Raw genomic sequence first — 22,500 nt, 5'->3', positions numbered from 1 at the left:
GTTGAAATAGTAATTTCGTGTGTGTAAAGTCACAACACTAATAACATATTACTTCCAGATGTCTTGTAGAAAGGACAGTCAGAAGTGTGTCCGACAAGAGTTTTTCTTGATCTAAGACTCCTACAGCTTCATAAATCATGGTCCATTAGGCCAGCGATCGTTCTCTAGAAGGCATTCAGTCTCTCTTCTCCCTCTCTCTCTCTCTCTGACTTTTACAAATCCAATTTTGCCTTCATCTGTTCATCTATTGTCTCGTTCACAGACAATCACTTTCTTAGATATCAGCTACAACAACATGTTCTCTCTCTCTCTCTCTCTCTCTCTCTCTCTCTCTCTCTCTCTCTCTCTCTCTCTCTCTCCTTACCATTCTGATGTGGAGGTTCCACCTTCTGGGTTCGTCGTGGGTGACGGACACCCTTGTGTTCTGGGTGACGACTTTCTTGTGAAGACTGAGGATAGTTTGTGTGTCGGCTTGCATCCACCCCACCTGCAATGAAGTGCAATGGGACTTTTAGTATTCACGTAATTCATTACATCGTATAAATACACACAGATACAGGATATATATATATATATATATATATATATATATTTTTTTTTAAATATCTAACTTCCCTGGTAGTTACATATATATAGCTTAATCCCGCCGATTCGTCGCGCGCACGGCAGAAATTCAAAATTCGCGGCTATCGCCGATAGACGGTCGGTGATCATACCTGTGCTCCCTCTAGTAGGTATCTGGAACCATTCCCATTTATCCTCAGAAATTCCCTGCCGTCGTTCGAGCAGCACGTTGGAAATTCGCTCTTCTTTTGTTTGGGTTTGCTTTTACTACAATTGGTGAAGTACCCATTGCTTACTTTTTTGTTACTTAATGGCTTTCGCTGATATCAGATTATCCTTAATTTGTTTTACACACGAATAAGTTTCAGTTGGTCAGTTTCCGACTTCTACAATTTTTCTTGCTTTCTGAATTCAAGATGGCCGACTCTGTAGTTAAGGGTTTTCGAGTCCGGCTTCCATACAACTCTTGATCCTCATACAATAGTTAACAAATGCAGGAAGCAGATATGTACATTTGTTAGCAGATAGGATGAGTGTGTAACGTTCTCTGATAAATAATGAAAAGTATGTTTACTATAAGAGGTAATTAATTTTAATTAGAAGAACTAGATCGTATTGTTGTTTCTATAGCTAGTTCTTCTGATAGTCAAGCTTGTCTAACCTGTCTAATACTAATATTCCTGAGCCTAGCCCTATGAATGTTTTTGCGGCTAGTTCGGCTTGAGTGTTAATACAATCCCTTTCTTCGGAAAGGGGACTGAATAGACAGTGCGTAGTTCGCATCGCAAATTTCGTGACAGTGTTAGTGTAGTGGAGGGTGCGCCCGTTCGTGTCTGTCACGCTCCTAGTCCTAGACCTCTTCCATGCTCCCAACCCCTGGGAAAGGAAGGTGTCGACCGGCGAAGGGAGGTGAGAGATGTTAAAAAGCGAGCGGGCGTCCCCTCGAGCGATCCTGCTGCAGTGTTTCCCACTTTAGGGGAAAATACCCCATTTTAGGGGAATCAGGTGGTGTTTTAGGGTTGAGCCTAGGGGAATCCTAAAAAGGCCAAAATCTAGGGGAATTTGGATGTCTTTAGGGTTAATTGTTTATTTTCTAGGGTGTTATAAGATCCTCTCTCGATGAATATGAAAAAATTCCTATTTTTCATTTTCTTAGTTTCATGAACAAGAAAAATATTATTATAAAAAGGTAAAGAGGGGCCGTTCTAAAGACAAAGGCTTCATTCTCCGACCGAGTCCGACGAGAAGCCACCATGTTGGTAGCTTTCCAAACATCACAAACAGAGAAGAGAACAACACGTGTTAGAAGTACTACGAAGCAAATGAGCATTATTGTGCAGTATTGGGAGGGTAATAAAATGCATAATTCTTTCTTAGATCTTGTGGAGATTCATGACAGTTCTGCTAATGGTTTGGTCAAAGCTTTAATACAGTCACTAGAAACCAAGGAGATTCCTTTAGAGAATATTGTAGCATTCTGTTCAGACACAACAAATGTCATGATGGGGAGAAACATTCTGTTGCAACCATTTTAAGAGAATTATTGCCAAATGTTATCATAGTAAAGTGTTCATGCCATCTTATTCACCTGTGTGCATCATATGCTTGCCTAAAGCTACCTAAATCCCTTGAGGATCTTTGTCGCAATATACATACACATTTTAGTTTAAGTTCAAAGCGACAAGATTCTCTAAAAGAATTTCAGAATTTTGTAGGTGCAGCTCCTCACAAAATTTTAGCTCCAGGGCAGACCAGGTGGCTTTCCTTGGAAAACTGCGTCAAACGATTACTGGAACAATGGGAGGCTCTCAGATTATATTTCACTGATGTTGCGTTTACAGATCCAACGGACAGTAATGATGCCATTCTCCAATCTCTCAATAATAAGTTTACCCTTGCCTATTTAGAATTTTTGTCGTATAACTTAAGTCGCCTCAATAGTTTCAATACACAATTTCAATCAGAGATTCCAAATTTTTATTGTCTTAAAAAAGAAGTTAGCAATTTAATAAGGAGTATATGCTCAGATTTTATGAGCATTCCATATGTTAAAAAGTGTGATATACATGCACTGGATCCAAAGCATCCATTATTTTCATCAAGTATTGTGTCAGCTGAAAACATATATTTAGGAGTGTTGGCTATGGAGACAATGAGAGAGTTAAAACAAAAAAGCAGTGCCCATGATATAAAAATATTTTATGAAAGTTGTTTAAATTTTCTTATTGAATCTGAAAAGCAGATTCAAAATAGATTCAACCTTAGTGAGCTATTCACGCAATAGTTCAGTGTTGAATCCAATGAATGCTGCTAATCTTGAGCCTAAATCACTGGCATCTGTCTTTGATGCGATACCACAGCTGTATAAATATGCAGATAGAAAACAAGACCGATGAAGAGTGGAGATCCCATTGTTTTCATGAGGAGTTGAATGGCCAGGTACCATGTTTTACAGTACTGGGATATGTATTAAACAAGAAAAATGCTGCAAACCTTCCATGCTTTCCAAATTTAAGGGTTGTTATCTCAGTATTGTTATCTTCTTTGCCATTTTCAAATGCTAGTGTGGAGAGATTTTTTAGTAAATTTAATCTGACAAAAACCCCACAGAGGACTAGGTTGAAAAATGAAACACTTTGTGGTTTAATGCACATGGTTTACCATCTCAGTAATAAAGGTATAACTACAGATGGTCTCAGGATTGATGACCGAATGGTTTCAGCAGTTAGGGCAGTACAGAGTAATGCAACATGTAATGATAGTAACAGGAATGTTTAGATGAAAGTTCACTAATAGATTATGATGATGTGAGGCAGATCATTTGCAGAGCAATAAATAAAATTTTTTACAGTATGCATATATGAAATGACCATAAATGTAGTTTGTGCTATTCCTTATGAAGAATGAAAGTTTTGCTACTTAACAGTTTCATGGATATTGGATTTTTGCTAAAAAAAAGTTTGTGATTTTTGAGGTAATAATGGTTTTGGGCATATCTTGAAGGGAAAGTAATTTTACATTTTGCTGAAGTCAGTAATTATTGGTGGAAACTAGTTACTTCATAACCCCTGTGTAGGACCGTTTCACAGGACTAAGGACACACAATATTGGCTTTTATATGGAAAGAATAATCTTGTAATGTATTGCAGATGTTACATGTCATTGGAAATAATGGTACTGTGTATGTGATATTTACTGTAGGCATATATGTGATAATGCTGCTGCAATCTTATGGTACTGCATGTGATATTTACTGTCGGGTTATATGTGATACTGCTGCAAAGATAGTGTTAAGTATTTATTTTTCTATGTATATCCCTTTAATAAAAGTGACGTGTTTATTTTGTAATTCTTTTATACATATATAAGTCACATTAGGATGTCACTAAGTTGAAAGTAAATTATTTACTAGGCTTATATAAATGTGATAATGCTGCAATCATATGATCCTGCATATGTGATATTTACTGTAGGCTTATATGTGATGCTGCTGCAAAGATAGTGTTAAGTATTTATTTTTCTATGCATATCTCTTTAATAAAGAATGTCACTAAGTTGAAAGTAAACTATGGTGCCATTATTATAGGCCAGTTTATAAGTGCAATTACTTTATTTATGAAAAATTACATATTATGTTTGTTTTTGTTAGAGATTATTTTCTTACTACTGTGAATAAGAGAAATAATAAAATTTCCAATATATACTCCAATATATTGTATTTTTACTATGGTTACCCTACCTTTATTGGTAATTCTGAAGAATAACTCCACATGGACTGCAAGGAACGTAACCAAGAATACGACATCCACTAGGGATTGTGGCCTCCAATGTATTTCCCAGTGTTTAGTACTGGCCCCTGGTGGTTAATTACAGTCGACCGCCCAAAAATAACTGTAAATTCTTAATAAGCAACCCGAATACTATAGGAAACTGTAATTTTCAAATACCCGGCGCGGAGTTATTATTAAGATTTATCCCTTTATTGATTTAGGGGAATCCGTGCCAATCTAGGGGAATTTGAGGCCCGGATCTAGGGTAAAACAAATTCAGGCCGTGGAAACCCTGTCCTGCTGACGCATCCCAGGACGCTCTCCCTCGCCACAGGAAGGTGAGATGAGGAAGTGTTCGGATACTTGCTCTCCTGCCAATATAAGAGGCAAGATGTCGCACAGGCGGCCGTCCCCTTTGGCAGGAGGTAAGGAAATATCGGACGAAGAGACTTTCGGTGCTTGCGTCTTCGTCTGATGACGCAAAACCTCGACGGCGGTTTGGCGTCCAACCCCTAGAATCAACCCCTAGAATCAAGAGACCCAAGTCCCCCGTAGCGTTACAGCAACCGTCGTGCAGTAATTGGAGGAGACGCATAACGCACAGCTCTTCGGAAGAAGTTTGCTTTACATCGGTGCATGCTTCTTCCCCTCCCCCAGACTGGGAGGTGTCTCATGGAGCGTCTCCACCTTGTCGACAGAAGATCACTACTAGTGTCTCCGAAGCGGTAGATGGGCGGGCAGTGCCGCCTTCAGTTATTCCCCAACAACAACGAGGTACCGCAAGCAGCTTTCTTGTCAAAGCTTCAGCAGTCCATTACGTCTCGGTTTTGATGTCTACAAGTCGCATGGACTAGCAGGTGAAGCGCGACCGATAAAACACAAGATAAAACCGCAGTTAGCACAGCGTGACGCTAACAGACGGCAAGACGAAGACTCGCTGCAGGTTGCAGCGCTCTTAGACACTCACAGCAACCTACACCCGTGACGAAGCAGACGCAAGCATGACGCACGCAACCAGGCTCCCTCGCAGCTTACCGGACATGTGACGGGAAATGACAAGGATCGTGACGCTCCCTCGCAACAGGCTGGACGCACGCAGGACGCACGCAGCATGCTCCCTCGCAGCAGGTTGGACGCATGCATGACGCACGCAAGTAAGACGATGTGCGTGATTCCCCCACTCGTTCGACATCGGAAATCGCCAATACTTTGGATGAGATATCAGAGGAGGAGACGCAAGAAACTCTTCATGCGGCGGATCTGAAAAGATTACTTGCGGTATTGGCGGACTTATATCCGAATATTTTTCAGCAGGCTGTACCTCGGAGCCCGCCCTCACAGTTTATGAAGGGTAGACCCCAGAAATCTTCCTCCTTCAAGAATGAGGTCTCCTCTGCCTTAGCCCAAAAGGCAACGCAGGACTATATCTAAATCCCTGATAATGGTTTCATGATATCGGGAACCTCGCCGAATGCTCGAATTCCTGGAATTTCTAGCGTTTGTAAGAAGAACTGCTACTGAAGTAAGGATACCTCTCAGTAGACGACCAACCCTGGAATACAGAAGAACGAACGCGAATATCCAGTTTGACTTGAACTTTCGTCTTCGGGTTTTCTGTTTCACTATTGAAGTTTTCCTTAGGGGAAAACTTCTCCTTCACTCTCTTGAATAAGAGAAGGAAGGGTGTAGATTTCCAATCCTTATTCTCATTACTCTAAGGGAAAAGAATTTAGGATGGAATTCGTTGTACAGAAACCTACAAATACACGACGTATATTACCCTCGACACATGATTCTGTTAAGCAGTTGAATTGTCCGGGGGTTAGTCACATACCGTAGTTAATTCTACGGTTTGTGACCGAGACGGCTAGTATCCTAATGGAACTGCAATTCGGGACTGTCTGCATCTTCCCAGGAGTTTACCAGTTTCGATTTTTCAGATACTTATGGTATGGTCACGACACCACCACCTCAGTTTTTGTTTTTACCGAAATCCGTTTTCGTTTAAATATAATTGCTCGAGCATAATAATCCTTTTTTTTTTAACGCTCGATTATTCTAGCCGAACGCATTCCTTCGAAGAATGGATTACCTGGCAACTCAGGATAGCGAGTGAGCAAGAACCACTGAGTAGGGGACTACAGCAAGACAACCTAGTTCCAGCTGGCTCTCCGAGATGCATTGTCGGATTATGTGTCTCTCCATACAAGGATTGACTAACGAACCTTTCTCTGTCCAACAATATCGGACTTACGTCTCTGATTAACGGGGATTCTCGCATACATGAATGACATCTGCATCCCCTTGAATATTGCGAGAATTTGCAACAGAGATATATATTCTGGAATCTTTCATCTTTATGTTTACCGCACGGTAACAGAAGTTTTGACTAGTCTCACGCTGCATCGCATTGCGATAATGCGGAATTATTTCTTCAGACATCTGAGTTTGTCGTCAAAATATCTCTTATTCGGCGAGGTGCAATTGTTTATTGTTCACCCGGAATTGACAGATATATACGGAAGACATCGCCTGCTCCCCGACCTGCCAGCTCTACTTCCAAATAATCAGCCCATGAGAAAGTAGTACTTCCCTGTTTTTCATTACTTGGAAACCGCCCCGCTTTCCATTACAACTACAATCCCTCACCTTACAGCAATGAAATAGCTGTTAGCGTTTTTAGTCCTTTATAAGCACAGGTTCAGAACCTTGAGAATCCTTCTCTCGATTCGGCTGTGAAGACGTAGTTTGCATTCACTTTTCACCTTCATCTTCAATTGAACATAATGTTGTTTTCGTTTTTAGCTGAGATTCAACTACTATGAGAATGTCTTGCCATTAAGAACCTCGGTCTCTAGAGGGCAATTGACTTTCGCTTATTGGGCACATGCCTTAAGAGATCACGTGACTTGCTCGGATGCTTGGACACTTGCCTCATTACCGAACGCTGTCAGTAGGCAGTTGTCAGAGCGCCCGATTCAGTTACGGTTTACGTTGTGGACTCAATAGGTTGTTCCAGAACAATCAGTTGAGTTGGTGGCACGACACCAACAAGCTACAAGAAGGTTTCGAACTTCAACAGAAGAACCCCGACCTAGTGTTGCATTCAGACGCATCGGACGTGGGGTGGGGTGCAACACTAGGGAATGACGGGATCTCTAGTCTATGCAAGATCAAAGTAGTTCAGGTCAACGCAGACAACACCACGGCGTTGGCCCCTACATAAAGAAGCATGCAGGCACTCGTTCGGACTCCTTTTACGAGGCAGCAAAGGATCTCTTATTGTGGGCGAAAGAGAGGAACATTACTCTTCTAACTCGCTTTATAGAAGGAGAGAAGAACGTCAGGGTGGATCTCCTCAGCAGAGAAAGACAGGTTCTCACGACGGAGTAGACCCTGCATCACGAAGTATGCAGCAGACTGTGCAATCAGTGGGGAGAACCGTCTATAGACCTCTTTGCGACGCAGAGAACAAAGAGGTTACCTGTTTACTGCTCTCCAGTCCCAGACCAGGAAACAGTGGCAGTAGACGCCTTCCTCATGGATTGGGAAGGAAGACACGTACGCCTCCCCCCCATTTAAGATCCTAGACTGAGTCATGAAGAAGTTCAGGGAATCGAACAACGTCCGCATGACCCTGATAGCTTCCGTTTTGGCCCATAGACCCTGGATTCACAGATGTGATGGAGTGGCCTAGTAGACACCCCAGATCGTTACGTGTCGGAACAATCTACTCAGACAGCCACATATAGAGAGACAACATCAAAATCGCCTCTCTCATCTAACTGCCTTTCGACTATTGAAAAACTGGCAGAGCGAAGGGCTTTTCGAGGGGAAGCTGCAAGAGCAATCGCGAGAGCGAGGAGGATGTCCACAATCAAGGTGTACCAGTCAAAGTGGGACGTGTTCAGGAAATGGTGCAGAAGTAACAAAATTTCCTCTTTCAGTACCTCTAACTCAACTAGCAGATTTTCTGTTACACTTAAGAACCCAAGAGAGAACTAGCATTATCAACTATCAAGGGATAACGCAGCATGCTAGCCTCCGTCTTCCATCACAGAGATTTTGACATGTCGGGAGAAAGGATCTCTCGGACCTCATAAGGTCCTTTGAGACAGTTAAGAGTAAGGATAACCAACCCCCTCTTGGAATTTGGATGTTGTTCTGACTTTTCTAACCTCGAGCAGGTTCGAACCCCTCGACAAGGCTTCATGGAAGGATCTCACCAAGAAGACCCTATTCCTGGCTGCGTTGACAACGGCCAAGAGGATAGGAGAGTTCAAGAATGTAGGCTTCAATGAGGAGAATGCAGTCTGCTCGCTACAACTAGGTTTTCTCGCCAAGAATGAGAATCCTCCTCACCCATGGCCTAGATCCTTTACCATACCAGGGTTATCTCAGTTAGTAGGACAGGAAAAGGAGAAAAGCCTTTGTCCAGTTAGAGCCCTAATGTATTATCTACAGAGAACCAAAAACTTAAGAGGACAGACAGACAACCTCTAGTCCTTGGTAAAGAAGCCTTCACTACCTGTGCCAAAGAACGCACTGGCGGTCTTTGTCAAGGATTTAATAAGGGAAGCTCACCAGAATTTTGATGAGAAAAGCTTTCCAATACTCAAAGTCAATGCGCACGAAGTAAGAGCTGTGGCGACTTCGAGGGCGTATAGACACAAGTCGATGGAATCGATCTTAAGTGAGCATCGGCGAAGCAAGTCAGTCTTCGCAGATTGCTACCTTAAAGACGTACAGACCCAATATGAGGATTGTTGTTCCCTAGGGCCGTACGTTGCCTCCGGCGCCGTAGTTTGGAGAAGGTACAACTGCCTCTAACCTATAAACCTTATTTATACCCTGCATTTTATTGAACTTGACCTCACAGGCTGTCTGTGAAGGTTGTTGCAACCTTCCACAGTCTGGGGTGAAAGTCTAAGTTACGTTTTATGGATGTGTGTTTTTAGTGTGTTAGTTGGTCAGGTGGTCAGCTCATTGTCCATGGCTTTGCCAGGATAGCAAGGTGGTGGTCTAGTCAGGTTAAGGTCGAGGACCGTCTGACAGCCCCACAGAGACTTTCTACAGCCCTGGGTGGATCGCTGGGTCTCTCAAGGAATGCAGGCTAATGAGGCAGAAAAAACTTCGAAGCCAGCTTCCTTATCAGGTATGAACCAGATTATTGGTACAGCTAATTTGTTGTGATCAATAATTTTACGAATTCCCAACGGTGCTGCGGTTCTCTGACCCACCACCAAGGTGCCAATCAGCTATATATATGTAACTACCAGGGAAGTTAGATATTTTAAAAATGTTATTTTCATTTTAAAAAATAAGTTTTTTTAATATATTACTTACCTGGTAGTTACATATATAAAAGGTCCTCCCTCCTCCCCTCTGAGAACAGAGGCATGGAATTTCTGAGGATAAATGGGAATGGTTCCAGATACCTACTAGAGGGAGCACAGGTATGATCACCTGACCGTCTATCGGCGATAGCCGCGAATTTTGAATTTCTGCCGTGCGCGCGACGAATCGGCGGGATTAAGCTATATATATGTAACTACCAGGTAAGTATATTTAAAAACTTATTTTAATGAAAATAACATATTTATGATATATATATATATATATATATATATATATATATATATATATATTATATATATATTATATATAATATATATATATATATATATATAAGGTTATTTTGAATGAAGTGCTATCATTTGTATCACTGGTGGTTTCGAAAGTTGGGTTATGTATATATATATGTATATATATATATATATATATATATATATATATATATATATATATATATATATATAAAGTCATATCACATTTCCGTGATTCATATACATATATCACGAGCTACAATGTCCTTTAATATCTAATTCGCTCTACCTCGGAATTAATATATTTTCATATATGCTTAAGAACCCCCCGAAGGGGAATTTTTTCTCGATAATAGATTTGCCTGGACCAGGGCACTAACCTATGGATCCTTTCAAACCCAGGAACGTCAGTGAAGCGGTGGTGTAGTAGGTAACGCTTCACTGACGTTCCTGGGTTTGAAAGGATCCATAGGTTCGTGCCCTGGTCCAGGCAAATCTATTATCGAGAAAAAAAATTCCCCTTCGGTTAAGCATAATATGAAAATATATTAATTCCGATGGTAGAGCGAATTAGATATTAAAGGGACATTTGTAGCTCGATATATATATATATATATAATATATTATATATATATATATATATATATATATATATATATATATATATATATATATATATATATATATTATGTTTTTGGGGCAAAGGTTTACACACAAACACACACACACACACACATATATATATATATATATATATATATATATTATATATATATGTGTGTGTGTATATATATATATATATATATATATTATATATATATTTTATATGTATGTTTTCATCATATTCATAATTAAAGGGGTAATTTGAATGAAGTTTCTACCACTTAGGTAAATTCTTTAGTGAGTTAGGCAGCAGCCTGCTTGGTATAAACCACAGAAGTCCTTAGGTTCCAGCTTCTTATATGACTTTTGTGGGTCAGTGGTAACGCCCTTAACTTTCATTTGAGGGGACACTGGGTGCCATCCCAATGCATCAGAAATGTATATATTATTATTATTATTGTTATATTATTATTATTATTATTTATTATTATTAATTAATACAGTATATTTATAATAATATTTATATATATATATTATAATTTATATAAAATATATAATAGTATATATATATATATAATATATAATATATATATATATCTAAAATATAAGGGTATTTCGAATGAAGTGCTATCATTTGTATCACTGGTGGTTTCGAAAGTTGGGTTATGTACATATATATATATATATATATATATATATATATATATATATATATATATATATTATGTTTTTGGGGCAAAGGTTTACGCACACACACACATATATATTATATATGTGTGTATATATATATATATATATATATATATATATATTTTTATGTGTTTCCATCATATTCATAATTAAAGGGTAATTTGAATGAAGTTCTACCACTTGGGTAAAAAAATTCTTTAGTGAGTTAGGCAGCAGCCTGCCTTGGTATAAACCACAGAAGTCCTTAGGTTCCAGCTTCTTATATGACTTTTGTGGGTCAGTTGGTAACGCTTAACTTTCATTTGAGACACCTGGTGCCATCCCAATGCGTCAGAAATGTATATATTATTATTATTATTATTTGTACTTAGGAAGCAGACCCCTCTCTCAAGCATACTTTATTAAAAGTAATGGCTACTTCACAGCATTACACTAGTAGAGATTCTTCTCTATTTTCCGAATAGCGGCTTTTTCCGTGCTACTTAGACAGGCTAGTAGAGCGCCTATGGAGGTCATGATCAAATACAGAGCCAAAATTGGTGTATATATTTTGAATTTTACAGATAAACTATGATACCATAGTTATCAAAGTCATTAACGATATATATATATATGTCTCTCTCTCCTCTCTCTCTCTCTCTCTCTCTCTCTCTCTCTTTTGAAGCAAGCGAGCTTTCGTCTGGAGCTGCCAGACATCCTCGGGCTGGGAAGCTGAGGGTGGACTGATCTTGAAGCGGTGTCCGTCCTCGTTTATATTTGGAGTTGACAGCAGGGAGTCTGCCCATGCTGATCTACTATTGGCTGGTGCGGTAGGTCTTCGTTTTCATTGGTGGCTTGAACCGGGTCGGGTCAAGCCACTTTCCATGCGTTGATGGTTGCGATACTGTAAGTCCTGCAGCCGCCTAGACCTCCTTAGCGGCGTGGTTACGTCGATGGGCGTTTCGCTATGCTGCGGGACGTCACGGCTAACTTGATTATGATTGGCTGCGGGAGTATCTCGTTCGGGGGCGTCGTCTTCCGTGGAGTTGTCGTGCTCGGTGGTGTCATTGTTGGTGGCAGGTCTTCTCATACTCGTAGGGAGGAGAAATTCTTCCTGCGTCTGTATTTAGTGTAGTCTTACTTGCTGGATGAGAAGCGCCTCAGCAGGCGTAACCGACGGGCATCAGGGGCCTTCCCGATGATCTTCGTGTTTTGGATGATCACATCCCGGGAGATGGCCTCTTGATGTTTGGTGCGTGCGTGATTTTTGATATCCCCCTCTTGGGCGTGGCACGAGAGTCTCTTCGACAGGCGCATGGTAGTCAAACCAACGTAGGCGCCGCTGCAACCGCGGACTGGGCATGTATACTGTACACCACATGCGTCTGCTTCAGGGGGTCTCGTACCTGAGGAGAGGGGTTATTTTTCATAATAAGGTCGCGCGTCCTCCGATTCTGGTAGTAGATAATTAGTCGATATTTTTGGTGTCGTCGGTCGGGGATACATTTTCAGAAATAATTTCTTGACTGAGTCCTCTTCTTCACGGTAATGTGAGCTCATGAAGGCTTTATAATACAGCTTGATGTTATCCTGGGGGCGGGGTTGCGGCTCTCACTACCGTACCATTTCTCCAGGGCTGTACGGACTTCTCTGCTTATTAATTTATTTGAATACCCGTTATTTACGAGTACTTGGGAGGCGCGGTCGAGTTTCCTGATGAGTGTCCTGCCAGGTCGAGCAGTGGGAGAGGGCTCTCCTGACGAAGGCCCTGACGGTCGTGCTTTGAATCTGGCGGGGCACTCGCTGTCACCATTGAGGCAAAGTCCTAGGTTGGTTTTCTTTGTGTAGACGGAAGTACGGAGGCCGTCTTCCGTCTTACTCACAAGGACGTCGAGGAAGGGGAGCCGATCGTCGGTGCTGTATTCAACAGTGTAATTCAGCACGCTGCACTGCTGAAATGCCTGACGGAGGGCTTCTACCTCATTCTCGGCGTCGACTTGAACAAAGATGTCGTCGATATATCGTCCATATCTGCGGGGTTGCTGCATCCTAGCGAAGACTCGTTCCTCCACGGTTCCCATGTAGAAGTTAGCGAAGAGTACCCCCAGTGGGGAGCCCATTGTAACCGCGCCGCTAAGGAGGTCTAGGCGGCTGCAGGACTTACAGTATGCGCAACCATCAACGCATGGAAAGTGGCTTGAGACCCGGTTCAAGCCACCAATGAAAACGAAGACCTACCGCCACCAGCCATAGTAGATCAGCATGGGGCAGACCCCCTGCTGTCAACTCCAAATATAAACGAGGACGGACACCGCTTCAAGATCAGTCCACCCTCAGCTTCCCAGCCCGAGGATGTCTGGCAGCTCCAGACGAAAGCTCGCTTGCTTCAAAAGAGAGAGAGAGAGAGAGAGAGAGAGAGAGAGAGAGAGAGAGAGACATATATATATATATATATATATATCGTTAATGACTTTGATAAATATGGTATCATAGTTTATCTGTAAAATTCAAATATATACACCAATTTTGGCTCTGTATTTGATCATGACCTCCATAGGCGATCTACTAGCCTGTCTAAAGTAGCACGGAAAAAAGCCGCTATTCGGAAAATAGAGAAGAATCTCTACAAGTGTAAATGCTGCTGAGTAGCCATTACTTTTAATAAAGTATGCTTGAGAGAGGGTCTGCTTCCTAAGTACACTAATATTCGGCTACACGACCCGTCAGCAAGAAATAATGAGGACACCAGGAGCTTTAGAAAATCCCTCCTACAGCGGCAAATAGTAATCAAGACTACCGAACTGCGTGCTCTCCAGAATGAGACCAAGAAGACTGCGGCAGAAGTGGGAGAGAGTGAGAAGCAGACAGCCTGGCACCAGTGGAGTAGGAGAGGAACCTATAGCAGCACGTCCTGGTGGCCCTTCGAGAAGAAGGTAGTCATGGATTGGACAACACTGAATTCGATAATCCTGAACGTGACACACCCATTGAAGAAGACAACCCCGCAGGAGATGTACCAATGTACCCTGGGAACATCGAGAGATGCCTCGCCCGCCTTCAGGAGGACGACATGAAGCAACGGATGAGAGGTGCCCTTCGTAAGCTCATTTCCCTGAACGGCGGCAAACTCCGCGTCCCTGAACGAACCCAAGGATACATTAACCTTACTGAACTACGACCCCACCCCCGATCAAGACGCCCTTCTGAAGCTGGGTCTTAATTGCCACTTCATTTCGAGACCCAGACCTCACGACAAGAGACTCGAAATCGAGTTGCTCCTCGACTCCATCCAGCAGCTCGAAGCTCGGAGCATTGTGAGAACTACCGACGCCCTTCAAACCCCTCCTACTTGCTGAAGCCCTTACGGAGAGGGGCTCGCACTCCAGCGGGATCCTCACCAAGGAGATGAAGAAAGCGGCGAAGGAACTGAAGATGAAGGAGAAACATCACGGTGCGGCGCGCGGACAAAGACGGCAGCCTTCTCTTGATTGACACTGCTGAATACCACGAGAAGCTGGATGCCATTTTGTCCGACGAGAGCAAGTTCGAGCGCCTGACAAGAAACCCGACAGACGACATCAAGAGGAGGCCAACGGGGTCATCAGTGTAGTGAATGCTGCGACTAACGCTGTCCATCTCCCGCCCATACAAGGAGACTACAGCCTGGGTTATCTATACGGTAACATAAAACTCACAAACCAGGAAACCCCCTCGGCCGATCATCAGCCAGACGCCCGCCCTACTTACGCCTTGGCTAAACGTCTTAACCAAATTTTGACCCCCTACGTCCCGAGTCGGTACAGCCTGCAGTCGTCAGTAGAATTCCTAGAAAGTCAATCAAGGACGGCCCCTGGCCCGGGATTATCGCCTCGCTGACGTAGAGTCCCGCCCTGTTTACGAACGTGCCTGTCGACGAAACCATTGACATCATCCTTAAGAAGTGTCTACAGGAGTCAGTCGACGGCGCCCCTCAAACATACCCGAAGCCTCGCTCCGTACGCTGCTGGAGATCTGCACGAAGAAGGCCCCTTCTCCACCCACCGAGGGAACAGATGTACGCCAAAAGGACGGCGTAGCGATGGGCTCCCCACTGGTGGGGGTACTCTTCGCTAACTTCTACATGGGAACCGTGGAGGAACGAGTCTTCGCTAGGATGCAGCAACCCCGCAGATATGGACGATATATCGACGACATCTTTGTTCAAGTCGACGCCGAGAATGAGGTAGAAAGCCCTCCGTCAGGCATTTCAGCAGTGCAGCGTGCTGAATTACACTGTTGAATACAGCACCGACGATCGCTCCCCTTCCTCGACGTCCTTGTGAGTAAGACGGAAGACGGCCTCCGTACTTCTGTCTACACAAAGAAAACCAACCTAGGACTTTGCCTCAATGGTGACAGCGAGTGCCCCGCCAGATTCAAAAGCACGACCGTCAGGGCCTTCGTCAGGAGAGCCACTCCCACTGCTCGACCTGGCAGGACACTCATCAGGAACTCGACCGCGCCTCCCAAGTACTCGTAAATAACGGGTATTCAAATAAATTAATAAGCAAGAGTCCGTACAGCCCTGGAGAAATGGTACGGTAGTGAGAGCCCGCAACCCCGCCCCCAGGATAATATCAAGCTGTATTATAAAGCCTTCATGAGCTCACATTACCGTGAAGAAGAGGACTCAGTCAAGAAAATTATTTCTGAAAAGATGTATCCCCGACCGACGACACCAAAATATCGACCTAAATATCTACTACCAGAATCGGAGGACGCGCGACCTTATTATGAAAAATAACCCCTCTCCACAGGTGCGAGACCCCTGAAGCAGACGCATGTTGGTTGTACCAGTATACATGCCCAGTCCGCGGTTGCAGCGGCGCCTACGTTGGTTTGACTACCATCGCCTGTCGAAGAGACTCTCGTGACCACGCCCAAGAGGGGGCTATCAAAATCACGCACGCACCAAACATCAAGAGGCCATCTCCCGGGATGTGATCATCCAAAACACGAAGATCATCGGGAAGGCCCCTGATGCCCGTCGGTTACGCCTGCTGGAGGCGCTTCTCATCCAGCAAGTAAGACCTAGACTAAATACGACGCAGGAAGAATTTCTCCTCCTACGAGTATGAGAAGACCTGCCACCAACAATAACACCACCGAGCACGACACTCCACGGAAGACGACGCCCCCGAACGAGATACTCCCGCAGCCATCATAATCAAGTTAGCCGTGACGTCCCGCAGCATAGCGAAACGCCCATCGACGTAACCGCGCCGCTAAGGAGGTCTAGGCGGCTGCAGGACTTACAGTATCGCAACCATCACGCATGGAAAGTGGCTTGAGATCCGGTTCAAGCCACAAATTGAAAACGAAGACTACCGCCACCAGCCATAGTAGATCAGCATGGGCAGACCCCCTGCTGTCAACTCCAAATATAAACGAGGACGGACACCGCTTCAAATTACGGGCTGCTCTTGTGAGCAAGAGCCCGTTGCTGACACAAGGTCAGCTAAATCAAAAACAACAAACAACCGCTTCAAGATCAGTCCACCCTCAGCTTCCCAGCCCGAGGATGTCTGGCAGCTCCAGACGAAAGCTCGCTTGCTTCAAAAGAGAGAGAGAGAGAGAGAGAGAAGAGAGAGAGAGAGAGAGACATATATATATATATATATATATATATATATATATATATATACTATATATATATATATATATATATATCGTTAATGACTTTGATAACTATGGTATCATAGTTATCTGTAATAAAATTCAAATATATACACCAATTTTGGCTCTGTATTTGATCATGACCTCCATAGGCGATCTACTAGCCTGTCTAAGTAGCAGTTCCACGCTGGACGAGTGGTTTTCGAGCTGGGCTGCCAATCCGGTGGTCCAGGTTCGATTCCCGGCTCGGTCAACGTGGAATCAGAGAAATTTATTTCTGGTGATAGAAGTTCATTTCTCGATATAGTGTGGTTCGGATCCCACAATAAGCTGTAGGTCCCGTTGCTAGGTAACCAATTGGTTCCTAGCCACGTAAAAATATCTAATCCTTCGGGCCAGCCTAGGAGAGCTGTTAATCAGCTCAGTGGTCTGGTAAAAACTAAGATATACTTAACTTTGTCTAAGTAGCACGGAAAAAGCGCTATTCGGAAAATAGAGAAGAATCTCTACAAGTGTAATGCTGCTGAAGTAGCCATTACTTTTAATAAAGTTTATTTTATTATTATTATTATTATTATTATTATTATCAGAAGATAAACCTTATTCTTATGAAACAAACGCACAGTGCCATAGACTTGATAATTCTGGCTTCCAAATAATATGAAAGAAGTAATGTAAGGTAATAGAAAATACAGAATATGTACTAAATGGTGTGAGTTACGTAACTCACTGCTTTTTTTCGTTATATATTTTTTTTATATATAATCACCAATATTTCCCAAATATCGAAATATCGTTTGATATTCAGTCCCACGTTATGAATAACTTACACTTGGTAATTTTAATTAGTAAGTGCTTTATCACAAGTGGGATTCGAACTAACTGGTTTATTAACAACGGTGTACGGTGACTTTTGGTCACCGAGCCATCAAGGGAGGTGTAAGTTGATATCGACTCCGTTGTAAATATGCCTTTATATAATTCAGGCATTTTTTTTTTTTTGAACTGATAGCAACCCACTTCCGACATGATGATTGATTGGTAAGTTTTAATGATTGATTAGTAAGCGTTGATCATTGATTGGAAAGTTTTACTGATTGATTATTAAGCTTTGATAATTGATTGGTAAGTTTTAATGATTGATTATTATGCTTTGATAATTGATTGGTAAGTTTTAATGATTGATTGGTAAGTTTTTAACACGTGGATAATTGTGAACTTTTGTCAGATGCACCGTGGCATTTTTATACATTCACAGGTATTAAGCTACAAATATTATTTAATATCCATATAAACATTAATCGATATTTTAGAGTTGATGGTTGTGAATTTGAAAAATATCACGATATGTCACAAAAACTCATAAGTACTACGAATATATTATATATATTATATACATATACACCATACAAATCCAGGAACGTCAGTGAAGCGGTGGTGGAGTGGGTAAAAGCTTCACTGACGTTCCTAGATTTGTATGGTGTCCTAGGTTCGCGACTGGGCGCCGACATTTCTATTATCGCCTAATAAAATTCCCCTTCGATTAAGCATATATGAAAATATATTAATTCCGAGGTAGAGTGAATTAGATATTAAAGGACATTTGTAGCTCGATGTATGTATATGAATCACGGTAATGTGATATGACATATATATTATATATATATATATATATATATATATATATATATATATATATAATATTTTCTTGAGGTATTAAGGTTCGTAAGTCAGAGAAAAAATTATTTCTCGCTAGAAGTTGTGGAGAAATAATTTTTTCCCTAGAATATTGTTGCTTTCATGAAAAATACTTCTTTGCTGTAAGAAGATTACTTCTTTGAGACAACGTTTAGACCAAGATGTTGCCTTGAGGAAAATTCTTTTTTCTTTTTCTTCATCGTAAGTATGTTGACCTGGTGACAGTTTTTTCTCGAGATGAGAATGCTGTTTTGACAGATGGATGAGGAATGTGTTATAGTATCTGGAACTAAGCTGCATATTGCTATGTAGGTGTGTTGATGGAATGCATAAAGATCCTTATATTGGGAGTCTAATCCTCCTCCTCTGCCAGGTTGCAGCTCTACCGCTCTCGGGAAGATTTGAATAGTCAATGGCTAAAGGTGCGTTCACACGGTCGAACAATGTCCGACGGACAAACATTGTTACCATATCATAGGCGAAGCAGGATGACGTCATAAGCGTTGAAACGATGGAAGTAGATCTGGCAACAAACAGTGATACCAGATGTGGTTGTATACCACTGTTTTTACTCTGCTCACAAGGCAAAGACAGACAGACAATTGTTAATTGGTAATAATGTTTGTCCGTCGGACATTGTTCGACCGTGTGAACCACACCTTAAGGGGCACACATACAAATAATGAAAGGTGCAGTTGTGGATATGTCATGCTGGAAAAAAAGGTGACTTGAAATAAGTCAGAATAGAGTTCCAGTTTTATAGGCTTATCTTAAAAATAAAAAAATAAAGGCGTGATCCGACTTCCAGCTTACTCGAGACACTTGCAAGATTTTCCTATCACACATAAGTTGTAAACATTATATTCCTAACTTTTAACCTAAGTTAAAACGTGCTAAAGTTTACCGTCAAATAGAGCCTTCTTTCATCAACGAAATTTGAAATAAATATACTATATTTTTTAGAAATAATTTTCCTGTACTGTTTGATATGCTCATTATTTATTTTTTTAGATTTTTATTCTAATAAATAGATCGTAAATATCCTGTCCTCAAATTTCCGTATCTTGAACTCAATGCGAAACAACACCTTTTTCAGTCCTTTTTAGGCTCTTCCATAGACCTTTTCTCTCCCCCCCCCCAAAAAAAACAACAACAGTAAAGTAGTTGTAGGCTTACTCCCCGAGTAAGCGGAAGAAGACAAAATGTGATTTCTCCTAAATGGTCGCCATAGGTCTTGCCCAGTCGCGGCTGCCGAAGGCCGCAGTGTGATGGTCGTTTCTTTGCAAGAGGGACCGAAACGACCATTCTGATGACGCAAACAAGTGCCGTGTGCACAGTGCACTCATTCATTCAGCTCACCAGCGAATTTAAAGGCGCCACATTATATGTGTTTACGAACAAACTAACTCCTTAACTCGATACGCAAAAAAGCCCTTAGAAATTCCACAAAGATTGTGTTACGAAAACACATCCATCAGGATGCGCTGCATCCGTCAATCATGTATCATTTGGCGAGTGATGGATGAAGACGAGTCTGATGGGCGGATGTGTAAGAGGGTGATTGGAAAAGGGTTGGGGGTGGGGGGGGATGGGTTGGTGGGGATGGGGGTATTGGTGACTAGTTGGGTGGAGAGGCCGGAAATACTATTGTGCGTAAATGCAGAAGTAGAATTTCTCGTATAGATTTTGGGAAAGAGTTATATTTACAGTTTTTTTGGATTTTATGCCAACAAGTTTCGCACACGCACACACACACACACAAAACTATGTTATCGTTTTCAAGAAGTAGTCATTTCGATGTTTTAATGTTTTTGTTGTTGATGATGATGATGATGTCTCATCTCGATATCTATTTAAATTTATGAAGACTTTTATAGCATTGATATTATTTTAGCCTGCTTGTTCTTTTCTCGCTTCATTTCCGCTCTATTCACAATACTATTTTGTTGCAGAATTCAAGTGAAAAACCAATATTCAGTTTCTGTCGGTGACGGGTAAGACATAAAAATAACGAGCAGTGAATTCATGAAGGGAGAGTGACTCTATTAATAAATAAATAAAGTTGATCAAATGAGAATGTTGGAAGAAAATTATCAAGGGTTGTGTGTAGATGGCAGCTCGGTGTGGATTTTCTAGGTAAATTAACGCTCACTCCGTTTTCTATATCTTTAAACCGTCATTAAGAGAGAGTAGTAATTTTATGTGATGTAGATATATGATATATATATATATATTATATATATATATATATATATATATGTATAGATAGATAGATAGATAGATATTGCAGCAAGAATAGAGAATTGCATTGGGCAGGAATCCCATTACAAACGGCTGTGCATGAATACTTATGACAGATGAATACTTACAACAGTGTTTGGATACCTGGTTTGGACGTTTTTCACTCCTGCATTTAAATGATATTCTCGTAAACGTTTCTATATTCGTCTTAAAAATAGACTAAGTAATACGTATTCTTTTTGCTATTTTTGTTTATGATTATGAAATTTCTCCCAGTTTTTTTTTTCATGATCAGTTAGACAAATGTATTTGCTAGTGCTTCTTGAAATTAGTTTTTCCTTCAAGATATTATATTTATTTTTACCCCCAAGTAGTTATGCTCACAGTTTTTGCTCTTGACTTTTACTTTCATTTAACTTATTATTTTACGACCTAATATTTTCCTTATTCCCACGTTTTTATAAAACCGTGTACTTGAAGGTATTATATTTTATTTCAATGTTTACTCTGGATGTGCTCTTCTTTATTATTCAAGATGTTATATTTTTCCTCTTATTTTGGTGTCAACATTTCTTTCTTTCCTTTTTTTCCCCTCGTGACGGCATACTTTTCTTATTTAGAGACTGTATTTTACTGTTTTTCACGAGATTTTATTTTCCTTTTCCCTCACGACATTATACTTAACTGCTTTCAAAATATTATGCCTTTTCTTTGTAACGATATACTTTCATTTTTTCTGAGTTCATTAAGTTTCCCTTTCCGCAAGAATTTCCCAAATTGTAACTATATCCATAAAACTCTCTATCTCTAAGTAAGCAGTTTAATCACTCTGAGACCGAAACCAATCCGGTGTGAGGAATGAAAATAACGTTTATGGCTGCTTTCCTTGGACGTTGTTAACAGAACGTTGAATAATGAATGATTCCCTCTTTTCAATACCGAGGGAGAAACTCCCCGGCGAACCGAGATACACCAGGTTCGACTTTCCATTTGGAGCACGAACGATTTGTACCCTAAGGTCTCACGCTTATAAGTCATAGTTTAACTGGAAATCCATTTTAGGAGGTTTTTTAGCTTACTCGGGGAGTAAGCCTACAAACTACTTTGTTTTTGTTGTTGTTGTTGTTGAGAGGTGGGAAATGTGTTGCGTTTTGAGTTAGAGATGCAGGAATTTTATAGGATATTTATGATTTATATATCAGAATGAAAATGTGAAAAATGAATGATGTGCAGGATAAACCGAATGGAAAAATTATTTCTGGAATAGCGAATTTATTTTAGTTTTCGTTGGTGAAACAAGGACCTATTTGACCATAGATTTTAGCAGATTTTAATTTATGTCAAGTTAGGAATATAATGTTTATAATGATTACAACTGATGCGTGAGATAAAATCTTGCACGCTTCCCGAGTAAGGTGGAGGTCGGATCACGCTTTGTTTATATTAATTGCACTGAATTGCCTTTGCTTTATGCCCTTCAGCTTACCACATTTGTGTTATTTGTGCCGCTAGAATTAGTTTTAAAGATGTCATCCTGTAGGAGTGAAGAAGTGTAAGGCGTTCGTCGTCTGTATGACAAAATTAAGAAATTCTTGATATGTGGAAATGGAGAAAAATCTTCATGCAGGGTAAGGAAGTAAAATCGTAATATGAACGAGAAACTACAGCAAAACCAACTGCATTGAGTCATATCT

At 41.2% G+C, this 22,500-nt stretch overlaps 1 protein-coding gene across 1 annotated transcript in view; it reads right to left on the bottom strand.

Moving 5' to 3' along the window:
• The window catches only part of LOC135203145 (lachesin-like), a 562,167-nt gene that overhangs the window by 90,900 nt on the left and 448,767 nt on the right, over nucleotides 1-22,500 (bottom strand). The window contains 1 exon segment of the mRNA XM_064232817.1: nucleotides 365-487. Coding sequence (XP_064088887.1) covers nucleotides 365-487 — 123 coding nt within the window.

Source organism: Macrobrachium nipponense, chromosome 33 (genome assembly GCF_015104395.2).
Source record: "Macrobrachium nipponense isolate FS-2020 chromosome 33, ASM1510439v2, whole genome shotgun sequence".
Classification (NCBI taxonomy): Eukaryota; Metazoa; Arthropoda; class Malacostraca; order Decapoda; family Palaemonidae; genus Macrobrachium; species Macrobrachium nipponense.
The sequence above is the reverse complement of the archived record's forward strand: the minus strand, read 5'-3'. Positions and strand labels throughout refer to the sequence as shown.